At 36.3% G+C, this 20,274-nt stretch overlaps 1 protein-coding gene across 1 annotated transcript in view; it reads left to right on the top strand.

The window, feature by feature from the left end:
- CATSPERE (catsper channel auxiliary subunit epsilon) overlaps positions 1 to 20,274 on the top strand; it is a 264,070-nt gene that overhangs the window by 151,079 nt on the left and 92,717 nt on the right. Inside the window, 1 exon segment of the mRNA XM_082471320.1 lies at positions 6,536 to 7,006. Within this exon segment, the coding sequence (XP_082327446.1) occupies positions 6,536 to 7,006 (471 nt within the window).

Genomic DNA, 20,274 nt, shown 5'->3' with positions numbered 1-20,274 from the left:
CCTTATCTTTAATTTTTTATCATTTTAATTATACTTTGTCTTGCTCTTCATCTTGTTTGGGACTCTCTGTGCTTCCTGGACCTGAATGTCTGTTTCTTTTCTCAGGTTAGTGAAGTTTTCTGCTCTTATTTCTTCAAAAATTCTCTGCCCCTTTCTTTCTCTCTTCTCCTCCCTTCTCTCTTCTCCCCAATAATGCAAGTGTTAGTATGCTTGATGTTGTCCAAGAGGTCTCTTAAAGTATCCTCATTTTTTAATTCTTTTCTTTCTTCTGTTCAGTTCATGCGGTTTTCACTACTCTGTCTTCCTGATCACTGATTTGTTCCTCTGTATCATCTAATCTACTGTTGATTCCTTCTAGGCTATTTTTTAAATTTCAGCTATTGTATTCTTCTGCTGTGTTTGGTTCTTTTTTATATTTTGTAACTCTGTTGAAATTCTTACTGTGTTCATTCATTCTTCTCCCAAATTCATTGAACATTTTATATTCATTATCTTGAACACTTTATCAGATATATTGCTTTTCTCCACTTCTCTTCATTTTATTTCTGGGATTTTGCTGTGTTTCTTCATTTGGAACATATTCCTCTGTCTCATTTTCCCAATTCTTTGTTGTTTACTTCTATGTGTTAGGTAAGTCAGTTATGTTTCCTGATCTTATAGAAGTGGCTTTACATAGGAGACATTCTATGGGGCCCAGCAGCACACCCCTCTGGTCACCAGAACTATATGCTTTAGTGGTAGCCCTGATGTAGGCTGAATACACACTTCTGTTGTGGTGGGGCTGACTACTATGAGTGTGCTGGTCAGTGGGCCTGGCACCTCGCCAAGTTGGCTGTGAGGCTGCTCTTTGGGTGGTGGCTGTGGGCCCACTGGAGAGCAGGGTAGGCTTCCTGCTCAGTTAGCTGTGTGGCCCAATGGGTATGGGGCTTCTGCAGCCCATTGGAGGACAGGGCTGGGTTTCTGTGTAGCCATCTGCATGGATCAGGTGAGCTCTTTGCTGGTGCCAACCTGTTTCACAGTGGGGCCATGTTAAACAACTTTAAATACAAAGTTAAAACAAATTTACACAAACTACCAAAGCTTCCCTAAGACAAATAGGTAACATGAATACCCCTGTATCAATTAAAGAAATTGAATTTGTTTAAAAACCTTCCCACAAAGAAAACTTTAGGCCAAGAGTATTTCACCAGTGAATTCTATGATATATTTTTAAAATAAATGACACCATTTCTTAACTCTTTCAGAAAATTGAAGGGGGGGGGACACTTCCCAATTTATTCTATGAGGCCAGCATTATGTGATACCACAACCAAGAATAACACATTACAAGAATATAAAACTGCAGACCAATATCGCTTATAAACAAAGATTTAAAACTTATAAACAAAGTTTTAGTAAACCAGGTCCAAAAATATATAAAAAGGAAAATACATCATGACCAAGTGGGATTTATCTTAGGAATGAAAGAATGATTTACAAGAGAAAGTCAGTCAACGTAATTCACCTTATTAGAAAATAACAAAAGAAAAACTATATGATCACCTCAATAGGTGCATAAAAGCATTTGACAAAATCCAACATACACAATTGATTTTAAAAATCAGCAAATTAAGAATAAAAGAGAACTTTCTCAACTTAACAAGGAACCTTTATGAAAAACCTTAAGATAGCATTGTATAATGGTAAAAGACTATTTAGTCTGCTCAGATTTAATGTAATTATTGCTGTTGTTGGTTAAACTTACCATTTGGTATTTGTCTTCTATTAACACCATTTGTTCCTTTGTTTCTTTCTTCCCTTTCTTGCTTAAAATAAAGAACAAGGTGAGAATGTTTGCCCACACCACTTCTATTCAACATTGTACTGACAGTTCTAACAGGTGCAATGAATTAAGAAACAAGTAAAAGGAATCTGTATTGAAAAGGAAAGTGTCTTTATTCAAACATTATTAGATGTAGAAAAGCTTATGAAATCTATTTTTCAAAAAGCTATCAGGGCTAATAAGTGTGTTTACCAGATTGCAGTGTACACGATCAATGTATAAAAATCAATTTCATTTTTATATGAAATATAACAAGTTAATTTTGTATATGAAATATATAAACATATAAATGAACAATCATAAATTGAAATTTTAAAAAATACTGTTTAAAATAGATTCAAAAATATTAAATACTTAGGGGTAAATCTGACAAAAGATGTGCAAATATATATACTTAAAAACTACATACATTATTGAGCAAAGTAAAAGACTTACATGGGCAGATGTATCATGTTCATAGGTGGAAAAAACTCAATATTGTTAAAATGTCAATTCTTGAGAAATGCAGCACAACTTCTATTTAAATCCTAGCAGGCTTCTATAGAAATTGAGAATTTGATTCTAAAAGTCATATGGCAATTCAGGGTAGAACAAAAAACTTATCTAGAAATAAATGCCACTAAAAATGTATGAGATCTTGGTTGGAATGCAGAATATTTTAAAATTTTTAAATCCTTCCTAAACTTATCTGTAGATTTGATGCAGTGTTACTTTGTGGAAATCAGAAAATGATTCTAAAAGGTATATGATGGAGTAAAGGGCTGAGGGTTAGGAGAGGGTTGGGGCAAAGGATTTCTTCTACCATGTATCAAAATTTATTATAAAGCTATAGTAATTAAGACATTATAAATTATTTATAGCTGCCTTTTTTCATTTACTTCCACATCTCACCCTCTCCAACCTTTAGTGTGTCCAGTCATTATTGTTTTTTTTAATACATTTATTTATTTATTTATTTTTGGCTGTGTTGGGTCTTTGTTTCTGTGAGAGGGCTTTCTCTAGTTGCGGCGAGCAGGGGCCACTCTTCGTCGCGGTGCGCTGGCCTCTCAATATCGCAGCCTCTCTTATTGCGGAGCACAGGCTCCAGACGCGCAGGCTCAGTAGTTGTGGCTCACAGGCCCAGTTGCTCCGCGGCATGTGGGATCCTCCCAGACCAGGGCTCGAACCCGCGTCCCCTGCATTGGCAGGCAGATTCTCAACCACTGCACCACCAGGGAAGCCCCCTCCAGTCATTATTATTTAAACTCTTTTAGCAGGTGTGAAGTGATATTTCATTTGGTTTTATTTATATATAATAATATAGCTGCACTAGCTTTCTTATGTTTCATGCTTAATGATGTAAGTTTTTCTATTATTTTACTATCAACCTGTCTGTGACTTTATATTTCTTGTAAACTGCATATAGGGTCTTGCTTTTTCTCCAGTGTGACAATATCTGCCTTCAAATTTTAATAGTTAGTTCACTTAAATTTAATATAACTATTGCTAAGGTTGGGGTTAAGTCTACCATCTTAGCATTTGTTTTCTATTAATGCCTCTTGTTCTTTGTTCCTTTGTTTCTTGTCTTCCTCTGGATGAATCATGTATTTTTCAGTATTTCTATGTTGTCTCCTGTATTGATTTTTTTTAATTCAAAATTATTTTTTAGTAGTTGCACTTGACTTTACAATAATCATCTTTAATTTATCAGAATCTAAATTTAAATAAAACTTACTTCACAACAGTGTAAAAACCTTATAACTATACAACTCCATTTATACCCCACCCATCCTTTGTACTCTGGTCTCATATTTATTTCTAAATATGCTATAAATCCCAAAATACCTTGTTAATATTTTTGCTTTAAAAAGTCAATTGTGATAAAGATATATAGATATAAACTGATAGCAAAATAAGTTTTTTATATATACCTTCCTGTGTGTACTTTATTTCTGTCTGCACATCCAGTGTTCCTCCTGGTTTCATTTCCCTTCAACCTGAAGAACGTCTTTAAAATTTCTTGTATTGCAGGTTCTCTCAGCATTTGTCTGTATCAAAGTGTCTTTATTTTTTTGCCTTCATTTTTGAAGGACATTTTCCACCGAATACAGAATTATAGGATGACAGGTGGTTTTTGTTGTTTTTCAATTGTTTTTAAAGCAATTTATAAAGATACCATTCCATTATCTTATGGCTTTCATCATTTTTGGTAAGAAGTGAGTCATTATTCATGTTACTGTTCTCAAATATATAATGTGTCTTTTTACTTGTTGCTGCTTTAGGGTTTTCCCTTTATCTTTGGTTTTCAGCACTTTTATTATGTGCCCAAGTGTAATTTCTTTTGTATTTATCCTGTTTGAGGTTCAATTGAACTTCTTGGATTTCTGGGATTATGTCTTTCATTAATTTTTGGTGTTCTTGGACATTATTTCTTCAAATACTTTTTCAGCACCATTCTCTTTTTCCTCTTCTTCTTGGATTCCAAAAACATATATATGAGACCATTTAATATAGTCCCACAGATCTCAGATGACCTGTTAATTTTTTTTCAACTCTGCTTTTCTTCTTTGTATTTCAGTTTGGTTACATGCTATTAACCTCTCTTCAAATTCATTGCTCTTTTCCTCTTCTTTTCTCAGTTTACTCTTAAATCCATCTAATAATTTCTTTATTCCTGGTATCATATTTTTAATTTCTAGCATTTCCATTCTGGTTTTTTTTTTATCATTTACGTATCTTGGCTGTAATTCCCCATCTCTGCATTCTTGTTGCCCATATTTCCACTAGATCTTCTGTGTTTTATCATAGCTATTTTCTTTTTTGCCATGCCTGGTATCTTAGCACTGACAGGATTCCAGAGATCTCTTCATATTTCACAACTGAATCACCAGCTTTCCAAACCCTAGAAGAGCCATCTCTGCTCTAGAGTCTAGCTGCCAGCTCTTTTTTTTTTTTTTTTTTTTCTCTTAATCACTGAAGATTTCTCTTTCCTCTCTCATCAGCCCCTAGATTTTCTTGCCTTGGGAGATCTCTATCTCTCTCTCCTGATTCCCTGACCCCAATATAGCATGGAGACTGCTTTATACTTTCAGTAAAGGCCACACATATCTCAGAGGGAGAGTTTTTCTCAGTTTATCCTACTCCCTGTCTATGGTAGCTGAGCATCCAGAATGCTAATGGATTTCTCTCAACTTTACTGCCTTGCTGCCTGGCCCCTCCCCATCTTCAGGAGGTTACTGCTTTATATTTGGGAGAGACCCTGAATGCATCAGAGGGATTACTCAGCTTTCCTGCTTTGCCCCAAGACCTTGGCTTACTGTACCCAAGCACTAAGTGAAGATCTATAGGAAAGAGTTTTGGGTGGGTGAAATCTCATTCCATGTCTGGGGCTAATTGGAATTCCCATCTATCGTGTTTATGACAAATTCCCCTTCCCATCCCTCTGCCAAGAATAGTGAGAATAGCTGTGTCTTTTCTATAAAGGGCTCATCATTTTGTTTCTAATCTATTTCCCTTTTGAGAATTGTTTCACACTCGTTTTTAGCAACAGAAGTTCTAGACTTTAAATTGAATCTTTGTTTGGTAAAATGTCTTTTTACCCCAAATGGTCTCTTTTCTTAAATTATCAGTTCGATTTCTGTCTACATCCTGTTTGAGTATAGACTAAATATTTGTACATTAAATAGATATACAAATTTATTTAGGGAGACAAGATGTGCACAAAAGACTCCTGTTGATTGTCATGGACATAGAAGTTACATTTTAAGTAAAACTCTTTAAGAATTAGAAACAGCTGGGGAGGGGAAACAGGGGGAAAGGGAGACCTTGGCTCCCTGAATGAAATTATGCCCACTGAATTTCAAACATAGCAGTCTGTGCATGGCCTTCCTCTCTAAGAGTGTCCATAAAATGGTAGTATTGTTTTGTCTCAGGTTTTAAGTTCTCTCTTCTCTTTAGCCAAGGAAGTTTGAATTCCAAAAATAATGTTTGAAGTATCCTTATTTTTTTTGCCTTGGTTATTTATTTTAAATATAGCAGTGTGTACACGTCAATCCCAAATTCCCTAACTATCCCTCCCCTCTATGCTTCCCCCCTGGTAACCATAAGTTTGTTCTCTAAATCTGTGAGTCTGTTTCTGTTTTGTAAATAAGTTCATTTGTATCATTTTTTTTAGATTCTGCATATAAGCAATATCATATGATATTTTCTCTTTCTCTGACTTACTTCACTCAGTATGACAATCTCTACGTCCATTCGTGTTGCTGCAAATGGCATTATTTCATTCTTTTTAATGGCTGAGTAATATTCCATTGTATATATGTACTACATCTTCTTTATCCATTCCTCTGTCTATGTAAGTGTCCTTATATCTTGACCTTAGTAAACATCAGCGTCAAAGGGGCACTCCTGGCCAAAGTGGATAAATACATAAGAAAAGAGAAGGTTGATGCTCTTTGAGGATTTAAAAGGGAATTAAGAATAATTATTTCTACTGATAGGAAAAGTATATAAAATAATAAAATTACTGAAATATTTATTTTTATGCTTGCGTGTAATATATTTTCATGTAATATATTTCTGTGTCTGAAGTATTAGTCAGAAATATAATAAAAATTAAACCTTAGTAGTTACTGTTTTATTTTTAAATGTAACAAATTAGAAGATGGGAACTGCTAACACTGTCCCTAAAATCAAAGATTGTCTAATTATTTTCAATTTTGTCACAGGATAAAGGAAGAAGAAGCAGCATGGCAATCTGGACAGAAAATGAGGTTTATCTTGGATATGCTTTGCTTAAATTTGTTAAAATAATAACTACTGAAAAACTGAAAGAACTTCTAAATATGTCATCAGCTGCTACTCTGACTATACACAATGTTGAGTATACAGGACACCCTTTGGAACTTGCCTTGTTATTAAATTACTGCATTACATGTAACATCATCAAAACGATTTACCTAGTGATATACAATGAAGATACAGAACAGTGGGTATTCCAAGACTTTGCATTAGATGTCACTACTGACACTTTTTTAATTCCAAATTTTATATATTCATCAATGCCAGAATTAATACTATGGGACAAACATAGGATCTACTATTATTATCATAATTTCACAGATACTGGAGTTTTACAAACACCTACAGAATTTGGAAATCTATCAAGATTATCACATAACAGCACTATTCATGATGTTTTTATGGGTAAGGTATTCTCATTCTGCAAAAATTATTCTAGATTTCGTAATAGATATCTTGCTTATGAAGATGTAATAATTTTAATGGATTAATATATGGTGCTTTTGATAAAGGTGCTGTTTTACTAATTTTAAAATTCTATTAATCTTTAAAATTCTATTAATGTTAAGTAGGATCTCACAAAGCAAAATGGCAAACTCAGATTCTTTTTTCAGAGGTTCATTTTGGTCAATCAGCAGATACATATGCAACTTACATATGCATTTTCAATGTATGTGTTGTTGTATTCATTTCCTAGGGCTCCGATAACAAAGTACCATAAAATGGTACAAACTTAAAACAGCAGAAATTTATTGTCTCAGTTCTAAAGGCTAGAAGTCCACATTCAAAGTGTTGGCAGGGCCATACTCCCTCTGAAAGCTAGGGAATCTTTCCTAGCTTCTAGTGACTTGCTGGCAAACCTTGTCATTCCTTGGCTTGCAGCTGCATCATTCCAATTGCTGCCTGTGTCATCACATAGAATTCTTGTGTCTTCACACGGTCATCTTGTTATAAGGACACCAGGGCCAACCCTATTCCAGTATGACCTCATCTTAAATAATTATATCTATAATGACCCTATTTCCAAATATGGTCACATTCTGAAGTAGTATTTGGAGTTAGAAGTTCGACATATCTTTTTTGAGGGGACACAATTCAATTAATCTATAACAGGTGTTGTAGAGTTAAATAGATCTGTTTTCAAGTCCATGAACATGTCATTTAACATTTCCAAGCCTCAGGTTTCTAATCTAGAATATAGGACTGTCGTGTTGATTAGATAAGGGATTGTATATAAAATGCTTAGAATAATACCTGGCAAGTGGTAAACCTTCAGTTAATAGTAGTTATTCTTCATGTTATTATTCCTGAGGTAGTGTACTAAACATTATAGGAAATGCAAAGAAATAGAAAGTTTAATCCTCAAGGAATCTAGTTAGGAGATAAATTAACCATGAAATTTAAAGTAGATATCACTGTAATTTGTAATTAGTCTTTCTTGACCCCATATCATCCTTCAACTCTCAACCATCCAGTTTTGCTGCTCCCCTTTACAACAAAACTCCAAGGAAGTATTGCCTAGTTTTACTTTTTCCTCTTTCCTCTAATTCTCTCTTGAATCCGCTCTAATCAAATTTTCTCAGAAACTGCCCTTATCAAGAGTTTCAATGACTTCCACTTTTCTAATCCAGTGGCAAATTTTCAGTCATCTTTCATGATCTGGCAGCAGCATTTGAAACAATTCAACATGGCCTTTTTCTTGAAACACTTTTTTTTTCACTGAATTTTAGGGTATCACTTTTTTGGTCTTCCTCCTACTTCACTAGCTATTCCTCCTCAGCCTCTTTTCCATTCTCATCTTCTTAATTCCTAAATGGAGAATTACCTCAGGGTTTGGTTCTCAGACATCTTCTGAACTCTATTTACATTCATTCTTTGCCCTCCATCCATGACCCCTAGCCTGAACTCCAAACTACTATTTCCTACTACCTTCTTGATACCTTCACTTGGATGACTAGTGGGCATCTCAGACTAACTACCCAAAACTGAATCCTTGTTTCCCTCACCCACACTTCAACCTGCTTCTTCCCTAGTCTTCCCCTATCAAGTAAACAGCATTTCTTTTCTTCCAGCCACAAACCATCACCTCATCCTTGAATCCTCCCCTTTTACATCCCACGAACAAGCCATTATCAAATCCTGTTGGCTATATCTAAAAAGTGTATCTAATATCTAACCTTTTTTCACCATTCCCACTCCAGTTCAAGCCCCTATCCTCTCTAGCCCGTACATACAAGAGATTTTTAAGTGGTCTCTCATCTTTTATCCTTGAGTCCACATCCCTAACCAGAGTCCACCTAGCAGCCAGAGTGAGCCTTTGAAAATATATGCAAAATCATATTATTCCTCTGCTTAAAACCCTCATTTGGCTTCTTATATCACTCAGAATAAAATCTAAAACCTTTAGCATCACCTGAAAAACAATATGTGATCTGGCCCAGGACTCTGATGTCATCTCCTATCCCTCGACCCTTTGTTCAGTGTTACTTAGCCAGACTGGCCTCTTTGCTATTCCTTGGATATCTACTGTTTCCCTGGATATCTACTGCCAAGAATATTCCTCACTTTGATATCTACATAACTCTTATACTTAATTCAGGTCTAAGTCCAAATATCACCTTATCAGAGAGCTCTTCCCTGACCCTGACCTAACTCCCCTGCTCTGCCCCTTACACTTCTTTATTTTGTTCACAGCACTTATCATCACCTAACAAATGATATGTGTACTTATTTGTTAGCTGAATCTTCCACCAAAAAAAAAGTTCTGCATGACTTCGTTATATTTGCTGCTTTATCCACAATATCTAGAACAGTATATAATAAGTACTTTTTGGAATAAATAATTGAAAAATATTCATTGAGCACCACTATTTGTGAGGCATTCTGCTAGGGGTTGGAGATATAGTGGTAATTTGAACACAATTCCCACCCTCCCAGAGTTTACAAAATTGCATAGAATAAAGACAAGTTAACATGCAAATAGAGCAACATGTTTAATTCTATGATAGAGACAATATAGGATGCTATGGAAACACACAGATTGAGTACCTTACCCAAATTGGGAGACATGGAAGTAGGGAAGGCTACCTTGAGGTAGGGAAGTGGTATCTAAACTGAGATCTGCTGAATAAGCCAGGGTTAGACAGTGAAGACAATTGATGGGATTGGTGTGCCCAGTGACCCAGAGACAGAGATGACAGGATACTTTCCAGAACTTGAAAGATAAACTGCAGAAACAGAGTTCTGCAGAGAGAAAAGGGATGAGTCTCTTCTGGAGAAATAGAGTCCAGATTATTAAAGACTTCAAAAGTCGTATGAAGAAATTGGACCTTCTTCTAAGGCCTCTAGGAGGTTCTAAAGAGTTTTAAGCAAGAGAGAAGCAGGATATTTGTGTTTTTAAAAGACCATAGTGAAAAGAAGATAAGGTCAGAATGATAAGTTGGGGATAGATTTTAGAGGACCTTAAAGTTTGAATATTGTACTGAAAGCCATTCAGAAATGCTGAAATAAAAAGTTTAAACAGTTTATAAGTATATGAGATATGAAGTTAAAGGTCCTCAGCCTTCACTATTTCCATTTCTCAGATAACCCACTATTAACAAGTTCCTGTGAATTTATCCAGACTTTTTAAAAAGCAAATTCAAAATATAACAGGTGAACTCAGACAAGATGACAGAGTAGAAGGACCTGAGCTCACTACTCTCACAAGCACACCAAAATTACAACTATTTACAGAACAACTATTGATGAAAAAGACCAGAACCTGCCAGAAAAGATCTACAACTAATGATATAAAGGAGGAACCACAATGAGACTGGTAGGAGGGACGGAGTCACAGTATACTCAAGTCCCATGTCTCTGGGCAGCCCACAAACAGGAGACTAATTATAATTGCAGAGGGTCTCCCCAAGGAGTGAGCAGTCTGAACCCCACATTGTGCTCCCCAGCACCAGATGATGACTCCCCAAAACATTTGGGTTTGAAGGCCAGTGGGGCTTACTTTCAGGAGTTCTGGAGAGCTGTGGGAAATAGAGACCCAGAAAATGTCACATGCTCCAAGACCCAGAGCAGAAGTTGTAATTTGAAAGGATCCTGGGTCAGACCTACCTGCTGATCTTGGAGAGTCTCCTGGAGAGGCAGGAGTAAAATGGAGCTCATGCTGGGGACACAGACACTGGCCACAGCCATTTTTGAGAGCTCTTTCTACCACATGGACCCTGGTGCTGGCAAGCATCATTTTGGAATTCTTCCTCTAGTTTATTAGCTTCAGGACCAAACCCTGCCCATGCCCAACAGCCTGTAGCCACCACTACTGGGATGCCTTGGGCCAAGCAACTAACTAGGTGGGGACACAGCCCTGCCCACCAGCAGACAGGCTTCCTTAAGACCCCCAGAGCCCACAGCCACTCCTGGACACAGCCCTGCCAATCAGAGGGTCCAGGACCTGGACCCACACACCAGAGCTCAAGCACTAAACCCGGAGCCCCCAAGGCCTTGTAGCCAGAGACCCCAGGATGCAGCTCTACCACCAATGAGCAGGCACCAGCCACCAGAAAGCCTGCTCTAGCCTTGGGACCAGCCTCACCCACCAGTGGGCAGACACTAGCCACAGGACAACCACAGGACAACCACAGCCCACAACCTGGGGACCCAGTGGACCAGCACCAACCTTGTGACCAGCTGGAACCTGAACCTACACATCAGCAGGCCAACACAAGCTTTGGAACACTCTGGACTCCACATCCAGCTGTGTCAGGAACTGGACCCACCCATCAGCAATCTGAAATCAACTCTGGGGCCCCTGGGCCCTGCAGCCAGACCTGAGGACCCAGTTCTGCCCAATAGTAAGCTGGCACTAGCTCCAAGACCTGGATTCACCCACCAGTGGACAGGCATCAATCCCAGGATTTCCTGGACCCGGAACCTAACCCCACCCACCAGTGAAAAAGCACTAACACCGGGGACCCCTGGGGTTCTGCAGCCCACCACCTCATGATCCGATTCCACCAACCAGTGGCTGGCAGACTCCTTAAAAGGCAGACCCTGGCAACCAACTGGATTTGGAGCCAACAAAGCCTACCAAGCCACCCACAGTAGTCAACCCACCACAACAGAAGGTCATATGCAACCCATATAGGGAATGACCCTAGAGTATATAGCTCAGGTTATGAGAGGGAAGTGTGCTACTAGGATGCATAGGACATCTCCTACAAAAGGCCACTTTTCCAAGGTCAGGAAACATAACCTACCAGATACAAAGGAATAAAAACAACCTTAGGCAAAATGAAACAACAGAGGAACATGTTCCAAACAAAGGAACAAGATAAAACCCCAGAAAACTAAGTAAAGTGGAAATAGGAAATCTACCCAAGAAAGAGTTCAGGGTAATGATCATAAATATGATCAAAGAACTGGGGAGAAGAATGGATGCACAGAGAGATAAGTTAGAGATTTTTTAACAGAGTTGGAAAATATAAATAACAACCAGAGGTGAGGAATACAGTAATGAAATGAAAAATACACTAGAAGGAACCAACATTAGACTAAATGATACAGAGGAATGGATCAGCAATCTGGAAGACAGAGTAGTGGAAATCACTGATGCTGAGCAGAAAAAAGAATGAAAAGTAATGAGGACAGTTTAAGAAACTTCTGGGATAACATCAAGCATACTAACATTTGCATTATAGGGGTCCCAGAATGAGAAGAGAGAGAGAAAGGGGCCAAGAACACATTTGAAGACATAATAGCTGAAAAGTTCCCTAACCTGGGAAAGAAAACAGACATCCAAGTCCAGGAAGCACAGAGAGTCCCAAATATGGTCAACTCAAAGAGAACCACAAGACACATTGTAATTAAGATGCCAAAACATAAAAATAGAGAATATTAAAAGCAATAAGGGAAAAGCAACAAGTTACATACACAGGAACTCCCATAAGGCTATCAGCTGCCTTTTCAGTAGAACCTCTGTAGGACAGAAGGGAGTGGCATGATATATTTAAAGTGATAAAAAGGAAAAACCTACAAACAAAAATATTCTACCTGGCAAGGATTTCATTCAGATTTGATGGAGAAGTCAAATTTATACAGACAAGCAAAAGGTAAAAGAGTCCTGTACCACCAAACAAGCTTAAAAAGGAATGTTGAAGGGATATCTCTAAGCAAAAAAGAAAAGGCCACAACCAGAAGCATGAAAATTATAAAAGGAAAAAGCTCATCAGTAAAGGCAAATATACAAAAAAAGTTAGAAAATCAACCACATACACAGATAGTAGAAAGCTTAAACGATGAAAGTAGTAAAATCATCTATATTCACAATAAGCAGTTATGGGATGCACAAAAAAATTAGATGTAAAATATGATGTCAAAAACAGGAATCACGCAGGGAGGAGAGTACAAATGCAGGTTTGTTAAAATGTGTTTGAAATTCAGAGATCAGCAACTTAAAACAATCACATGTAGATATACATTGTTATAAGTAGACCTCATGGTAAACATAAACCAAAAATCTATAACAGATACACACACAGAAAAGAGAAAGGAATCCAAACATAACACTAAAGATAGTCATCAAATCACAAGAGAACAAAAGACGAAGAAAGGATCAAAAAGTACTACAAAATAACTGCAAAACAATTAACAAAATGGCAATAAGAACATACATGTCAATAATTATTTTAAATGTGAATGGACTAAATTCTCCAATCAAAAGACATGGCTGTATTTGTAATGAGGTGGATGGAGTTAGAGTCTGTCATACAGAGTGAAGTAAGTCAGAAAGAGAAAAACAAATACAGTATGCTAACACATATATACGGAATCTAAGGGGAAAAAAAAAAAAAAAAAAGGCCATGAAGAACCTAGTGGCAAGACGGGAATAAAGACACAGACCTACTAGAGAATGGACTTGAGGATATGGGGAGGGGGTGGGGTGAGATGCGACAGGGTAAGAGAGTGTCATGGACATATATACACTACCAAATGTAAAATAGATAACTAGTGGGAAGCAGCCGCATAGCACAGGGAGATCAGCTCGGTGCTTTGTGACCATCTAGAGGGATGGGATGGGGAGGGTGGGAGGGAGGGAGATGCAAGAGGGAAGAGAAATGGGAACATATTGTATATGTATAACTGATTCACTTTGTTATAAAGCAGAAGCTAACACACCATTGTAAGGCAATTATACTTCAATAAAGATGTTAAAAAAAAAAAAAAAAAAAAAGACATGGCTGAATGGATACAAAAACAAAACACATATATATCCTGCCTACAAGAGAGTCAATTCATATCCAAAGACACACACAGACTGAAAGTGAAGAGGTGGAAAAAGGTATTCCATGCAAATGAAACAAGAAGAAAGCTGGGGTAACAATACTTATATTGGAAAAAATAGACCTTAAGGCAAACACTGTTACAAGAGACAAAAAAGGACATTACATGATGATAAAGAATCAATCCAAGGAGAATATATAACTATTGTAAGTATATATGCACCTAACATAGTAGTACCTAAGCATATAAAGCAACTATTAATATATATAAAAGGAGAGACTGACAGTACCACAATGATAGTGGGGACTTTTAAACCCACTTACATTAAAGGACAGATTATCCAGATGGAAAATTAATAAGGAAACATTGGCCTTAAATAACACATTAGATAGAATTAATAGATATATAGAGAGAGAACTTTCCATCCAAAAGCAGCAGAATACACATACTTTTCAAGTGTACATGGAACATTCTTCAAGAGAGATCACATACTAGGCCACAAAAGAAACCTCTTAATTTAAGAAAACTGAAATTATACCAAGCATCTTTTCTGACCATAACACTATGAGACTAAAAATCAACTACAGGAAAAAACTACAAAAAACACAAACACATGGAGTCTAAACAATATGCTACTAAAGAACCAATGATCGCTGAAGAAATCAAAGAGAAAATCAAAAAATACCTGCAGACAAGTGAAAACAAAAACACAACAATCCAAAATCTATGGGAGACAGCAAAAGCAGTTCTAATAGGGTAGTTTATAGTGATACAAGCCTACGTCAGGAAAAAGAAGTATCTAAAATAAAAAACGTAACTTTCCACCTAAAAGATTTAGAGAAAGAAAGATAAAAAAATCCCAAAGTTAGTAGAAGGAAACAAATCATAAAAAGCAGAACAGAAATAAATGAAATAGAAATGAAGAAAACAATAGAAAAGATAAATAAAATTAAAAGCCGGTTCTTTGAGAGTTAAACAAAATTGATAAACCTTTAGCCAGACTCATCAAGAAAAAAAGGTAAAGAGCTCAAATCAATAAAGTTAGAAGTGAAAAAAGAGAAGCTACAAGTGACACCACGGAAATACAAAGGAGAGAAGCAAGAAGAACTACAATCCTGCAGCCTGTGGAACAAAAACCACATTCACAGAGAGATAGACAAGAGGAAAAGTCAGAAGGCTATGTACCAGATGAAGGAACAAGATAAAACCCCAGAAAAACAACTAAATGAAGTGGAGATAGACAGCCTTCCAGAAAAAGAATTCAGAATAATGATAGTGAAGATGATCCAGGACCTCGGAAAAAGAATGGAGGCAAAGATCGAGAAGATGCAAGAAATGTTCAACAAAGATCTAGAAGAATTAAAGAACAAACAAACAGAGATGAACAATACAATAACTGAAATGAAAAATACACAAGAAGGAATCAATAGCAGAATAACTGAGGCAGAAGAATGGATAAGTGACCTGGAAGCCAGAATGGTGGAATTCACTGCTGCAGAACAGATTTTAAAAAAAGAATGAAAAGAAATGAAGACAGCCTAAGAGACCTCTGGGACAACATTAAACGCAACAACATTTGCATTATAGGGGTCCCAGAAGGAGAAGCGAGAGAGAAAGGACCTGAGAAAATATTTGAAAAGATTATGGTTGAAAACTCCCCTAACATGGGAAAGGAAATAGCCACCCAAGTTCAGGAAGCACAGAGAGTCCCATACAGGATAAACCCAAGGAGAAACACGCTGAGACACATAGTAATCAAACTGGCAAAAATTAAAGACAAAGAAAAATTATTGAAAGAAGCAAGGGAAAAACGACAAGTAACATACAAGGGAACTCCCATAAGGTTAACAGCTGATTTCTCAGCAGAAGCTCTACAAGCCAGAAGGGAGTGGCATGACATATTTATAGTGATGAAAGGGAAGAACCTACAACCAAGATTACTCTACCCAGCAAGGATCACATTCAGATTTGATAGAGAAATCAAAAGCTTTACAGACAAGCAAAAGCTAAGAGAATTCAGCTCCACCAAACCAGCTCTACAACAAATGCTAAAGGAACTTCTCTAAGTGGGAAACACAAGAGAAGAAAAGGGCCTACAAAGACAAACCCAAAACAATTAAGAAAATGATAATAGGAACATACATATCAATAATTACCTTAAACGTGAATGGATTAAATGCTCCAACCAAAAGACACAGGCTTCCAGAATAGATACAAAAACAAGACCCATATATTTGCTGTCCACAAGAGGCCCACTTCAGACCTAGGGACACATACAGACTGAAAGTGAGGGAATGGAAAAAGATATTCCATGCAAATGGAAATCAAAAGAAAGCTGGAGTAGCAATACTCATATTAGATAAAATAGACTTTAAAATAAAGAATGTTACAAGAGACAAGGGAGACACTACATAATGATCAAAGGATCAATCCAAGAAAAAGATATAACAATTATAAATATATATGCACCTAACATAGGAGCACCTCAATACATAAGGGAACTGCTAAGAACTATAAAAGAGGAAATCAACAGTAACACAATAAAGTGGGGGACTTTAACATCTCATTTACACCAATGGACAGATCATCCAAACAGAAAATTAATAAGGAAACACAAGCTTTAAGGACACAATAGACCAGATAGATTTAATTGATATTTATAGGACATTCCATCCAAAAACAGAAGATTACACTTTCTTCTCAAGTGCGCAAGGAACATTCTCCAGGATAGATCACATCTTGGGTCACAAATCAAGCCTCAGTAAATTTAAGAAAATTGAAATCATATCAAGCATCTTTTCTGACCACAGTACTATGAGATTAGAAATGAATTACAGGGATAAAAACGTAAAAAACACAAACACATGGAGGCTAAACAATACGTTACTAAATAACCAAGAGATCACTGAAGAGATCAGAGAGGAAATCAAAAAATACCTAGAGGCAAATGACAATGAAAACACGATGATCCAAAACCTATGGGATGCGGCAAAAGCAGTTCAAACAAGGAAATTTATAACTATACAAGCCTACCTCAAGAAACAAAATAATTCTCAAATAAACTATCTATCCTTACACCTAAAGGAACTAGAGAAAGAAGAACAAACAAAACCCAAAGTTAACAGAAGGAAAGAAATCATAAACGTCAAGAGCAGAAATGAATGAAATAGGAAGAAAACAATAGCAAAGATCAAGAAAACTAAAAGCTGGTTCTTTGAGAAGATAAAATTGATAAACCATTAGCCAGACTCATCAAGAAAAAGAGGGAAAGGACTCAAATCAATAAAGTTAGAAATGAAAAAGGAGAAGTTACAGCAGACAGCACAGAAATACAAAGCATCCCAAGAGACTACTACAAGCAACTCTATGCCAATAAAATGGACAACCTGGAAGAAATGGACAAATTCTTAGAAAGGTACAATCTTCCAAGACTGAACCAGGAAGAAATAGAAAATATGAACAGACCAATCACAAGTAATGAAATTGAAACTTTGATTAAAAATCTTCCAACAAACAAAAGTCCAGGAACTGATGGCTTCACAGGCGAATTCTATCAAACACTTAGAGAAGAGCTAACATCTATCCTTTTGAAACTCTTTCCAAAAATTGCACAGCAAGGAACACTCCCAAGCTCATTTTATGAGGCCATCATCACCCTGATACCAAAACCAGAAAAAGATACCACAAAAAAAGAAAATTATAAGCCAATATCATTGATGAACATAGACGAAAATATACTCAACAAAATACTAGCAAACTGTGTCCAAAAATACATTAAAAGGATCATACACCATGATCAAGTGGGATTTATCCCAGGGATGCAAGGATTTTTCAATATCCAGAGATCAATTGGTGTGATACACCACATTAACAAACTGGAGAATAAAAACCATATGATCATCTCAATAGATGCAGGAAAAAAATTGACAAAATTCAATATTCAATTATAAAAACTCTCCAGAAAGTGGGCATATAGGTAACCTACCTCAACATAATAGAGGCCATATATGACAAACTCACAGCTAACATCATTCTCAGTGGTGAAAAGCTGAAAGCACTCCCGCTAAGATCAGTAACAATACAAGGATGTCCACTGTCACCACTTTTATTCAACATAGTTTTGGAAGTCCTGGCCACAGCAATCAGAGAAGAAAAAGAAGTAAAAGGAATCCAGATTGGAAAAGAAGAAGTAAAACTGTCTCTCTTTGCAGATGGCCTGATACTACACATAGAAAATCCTAAAGATACCACCTGTTAGAGCTCATCAATGAATTCAGTAAAGTTGCAGGATACAAAATTAATACACAGAAATCAGTTGCATCTCTATACACTAAAACAAAAGATCAGAAAGAATTTAAGGAAACAATCCCATTTACCATTGCATCAAAAAAGAATAAAATACCGAGGAGTAAACCTACCTAAGGAGGCAAAAGACCTGTACTCTGAAAAGTATAAGATGCTGATGAAAGAAATCGAAGATGACACAGTTTGAAAAATATACCATGTTCTTGGATTGGAGGGATCAATATTGTCAAAATGACTATACTACTCAAGGCAATCTACAGATTCAATGCAATTCCTATCAAATTATCAACAGCATTTTTCACAGAAGTAGAACAAAAATTTTTATTTAATTTGTATGGAAACACAAAAGATCCTGAAAAAGAAAAACAGTGCTGGAGGAGTCAGGCTCCCTGACTTCAGACTGTACTACAAAGCTACAGTCATCAAAACAGTATGGTACTGGCACAGAAACAGAAATATAGATCAATGGGACAGGATAGAAAGCTCAGAGATAAACCCACTCATCTATGGTCAACTAATCTATGACAAAGGAGGCAAGAATATACAATGGAAAAAAGACAGTCTCTTCAGTAAGTGGTGCTGGGAAAAGTGGACGGCTACATGTAAAAGAATGAAATTAGAACACTCTTTAACACCATACACAAAAATACATTCCAAATGGATTAAAGACCTAAATGTAAGACTGGACACTATAAAACTCTTAAAGGAAAACCTAGGAAAAACACTCTTTGACATAAATCACAGCAAGATCTTTTTTGATCCACCTCCTAGAGAAATGGAAATAGAAACAAAAATAAACAAGTAGGACCTAAAGAAACTTAAAAGCTTCTGCACAGCAAAGGAAACCATAAACAAAATGAAAAGACAACCCCACAGAATGGGAGAAAATATTTGCAAGCAAAGCGACCGACAAGGAATTAATCTCCAAAATATACAAAGAGTGCATGCAGCTCAATATCAAAAAAAAAAACCCCATCATAAAATGGGCAGAATATCTAAATAGATATTTCTCCAAAGAAGACATATATATGGTGAAAAAGCACATGAAAAATGCTCAACATTGCTAATTACTAGAGAAATGCAAATCAAAACTACAATGAGGTATCACCACACACAGTCAGAATGGCCATCATCAAAACGTCTACAAACAATAAATAGTGGAGAGGGTGTGGAGAAAAGGGAACCCTCCTACACTGTTGATGGGAATGTAAATTGGTACAGCCACTATGGAGAACAGTATGGAGGTTCCTTAAAAAACTAAAAATAGAATTACCATATGATCCAGCAATCCCACTCTTGGGCACATATCCAGAGAAAACCATAATTTGAGAAAGATACATGCACCTCAATGTTCATTGTAGCACTATTTACAATAGCCAAGACATGGAAGCAACATAAGTGTCCATCAACAGAGGAATGGACAAAGAAGATGCGGTACATACATATAATGGAATATTACTCAGCCATAAAAAAAATGAAATAATTCCATTTGTAGCAACATGGATGAACCTAGAGATTATCACACTAACTGAAGTAAGTCAGAGAAAGAAAAATATCATATGATATCACTTTTATATGGTATCTTAAAAAGTGATACAAATGAACTTATTTACAAAACAGAAACAGACTCACAGACTTCAAAAACAAATTTATGGTTACCAAAGGGAAAAGGTGGTGGGAGGGATAAATTAGGAGTTTGGGATTAACATATACACACTACTATATATAAAATAAATAGTCAATAAGGACCTTCTGTATAGCACACGGAACTCTACTCAATATTCTATAATAACCTATATGGGAAAGGAATCTGAAAAAGATGTATGTATGTATATGTATAAGTAAATCACTTTGCTGCACACCTGAAATTAACACAATATTGTAAATCAACTATACTCCAATATAAAATAAAAATTAAATTAAAGAAACCACTGTGGAGAATATGCATATATATACATATGTATATATATACTTGTATGCTTGTACAAGTATTCCTGTAACATAGATTATTAGATATAGAATTCTTGAATCAGAATCCTGAATATTTAAAAAGTTGATAAATCCTTAAAATTGTCAGTCTAAACTCACCCAAAAGT

Source organism: Balaenoptera physalus (genome assembly GCF_965194825.1).
Source record: "Balaenoptera physalus genome assembly, chromosome: 1".
Classification (NCBI taxonomy): domain Eukaryota; kingdom Metazoa; phylum Chordata; class Mammalia; order Artiodactyla; family Balaenopteridae; genus Balaenoptera; species Balaenoptera physalus.
The sequence above is the reverse complement of the archived record's forward strand: the minus strand, read 5'-3'. Positions and strand labels throughout refer to the sequence as shown.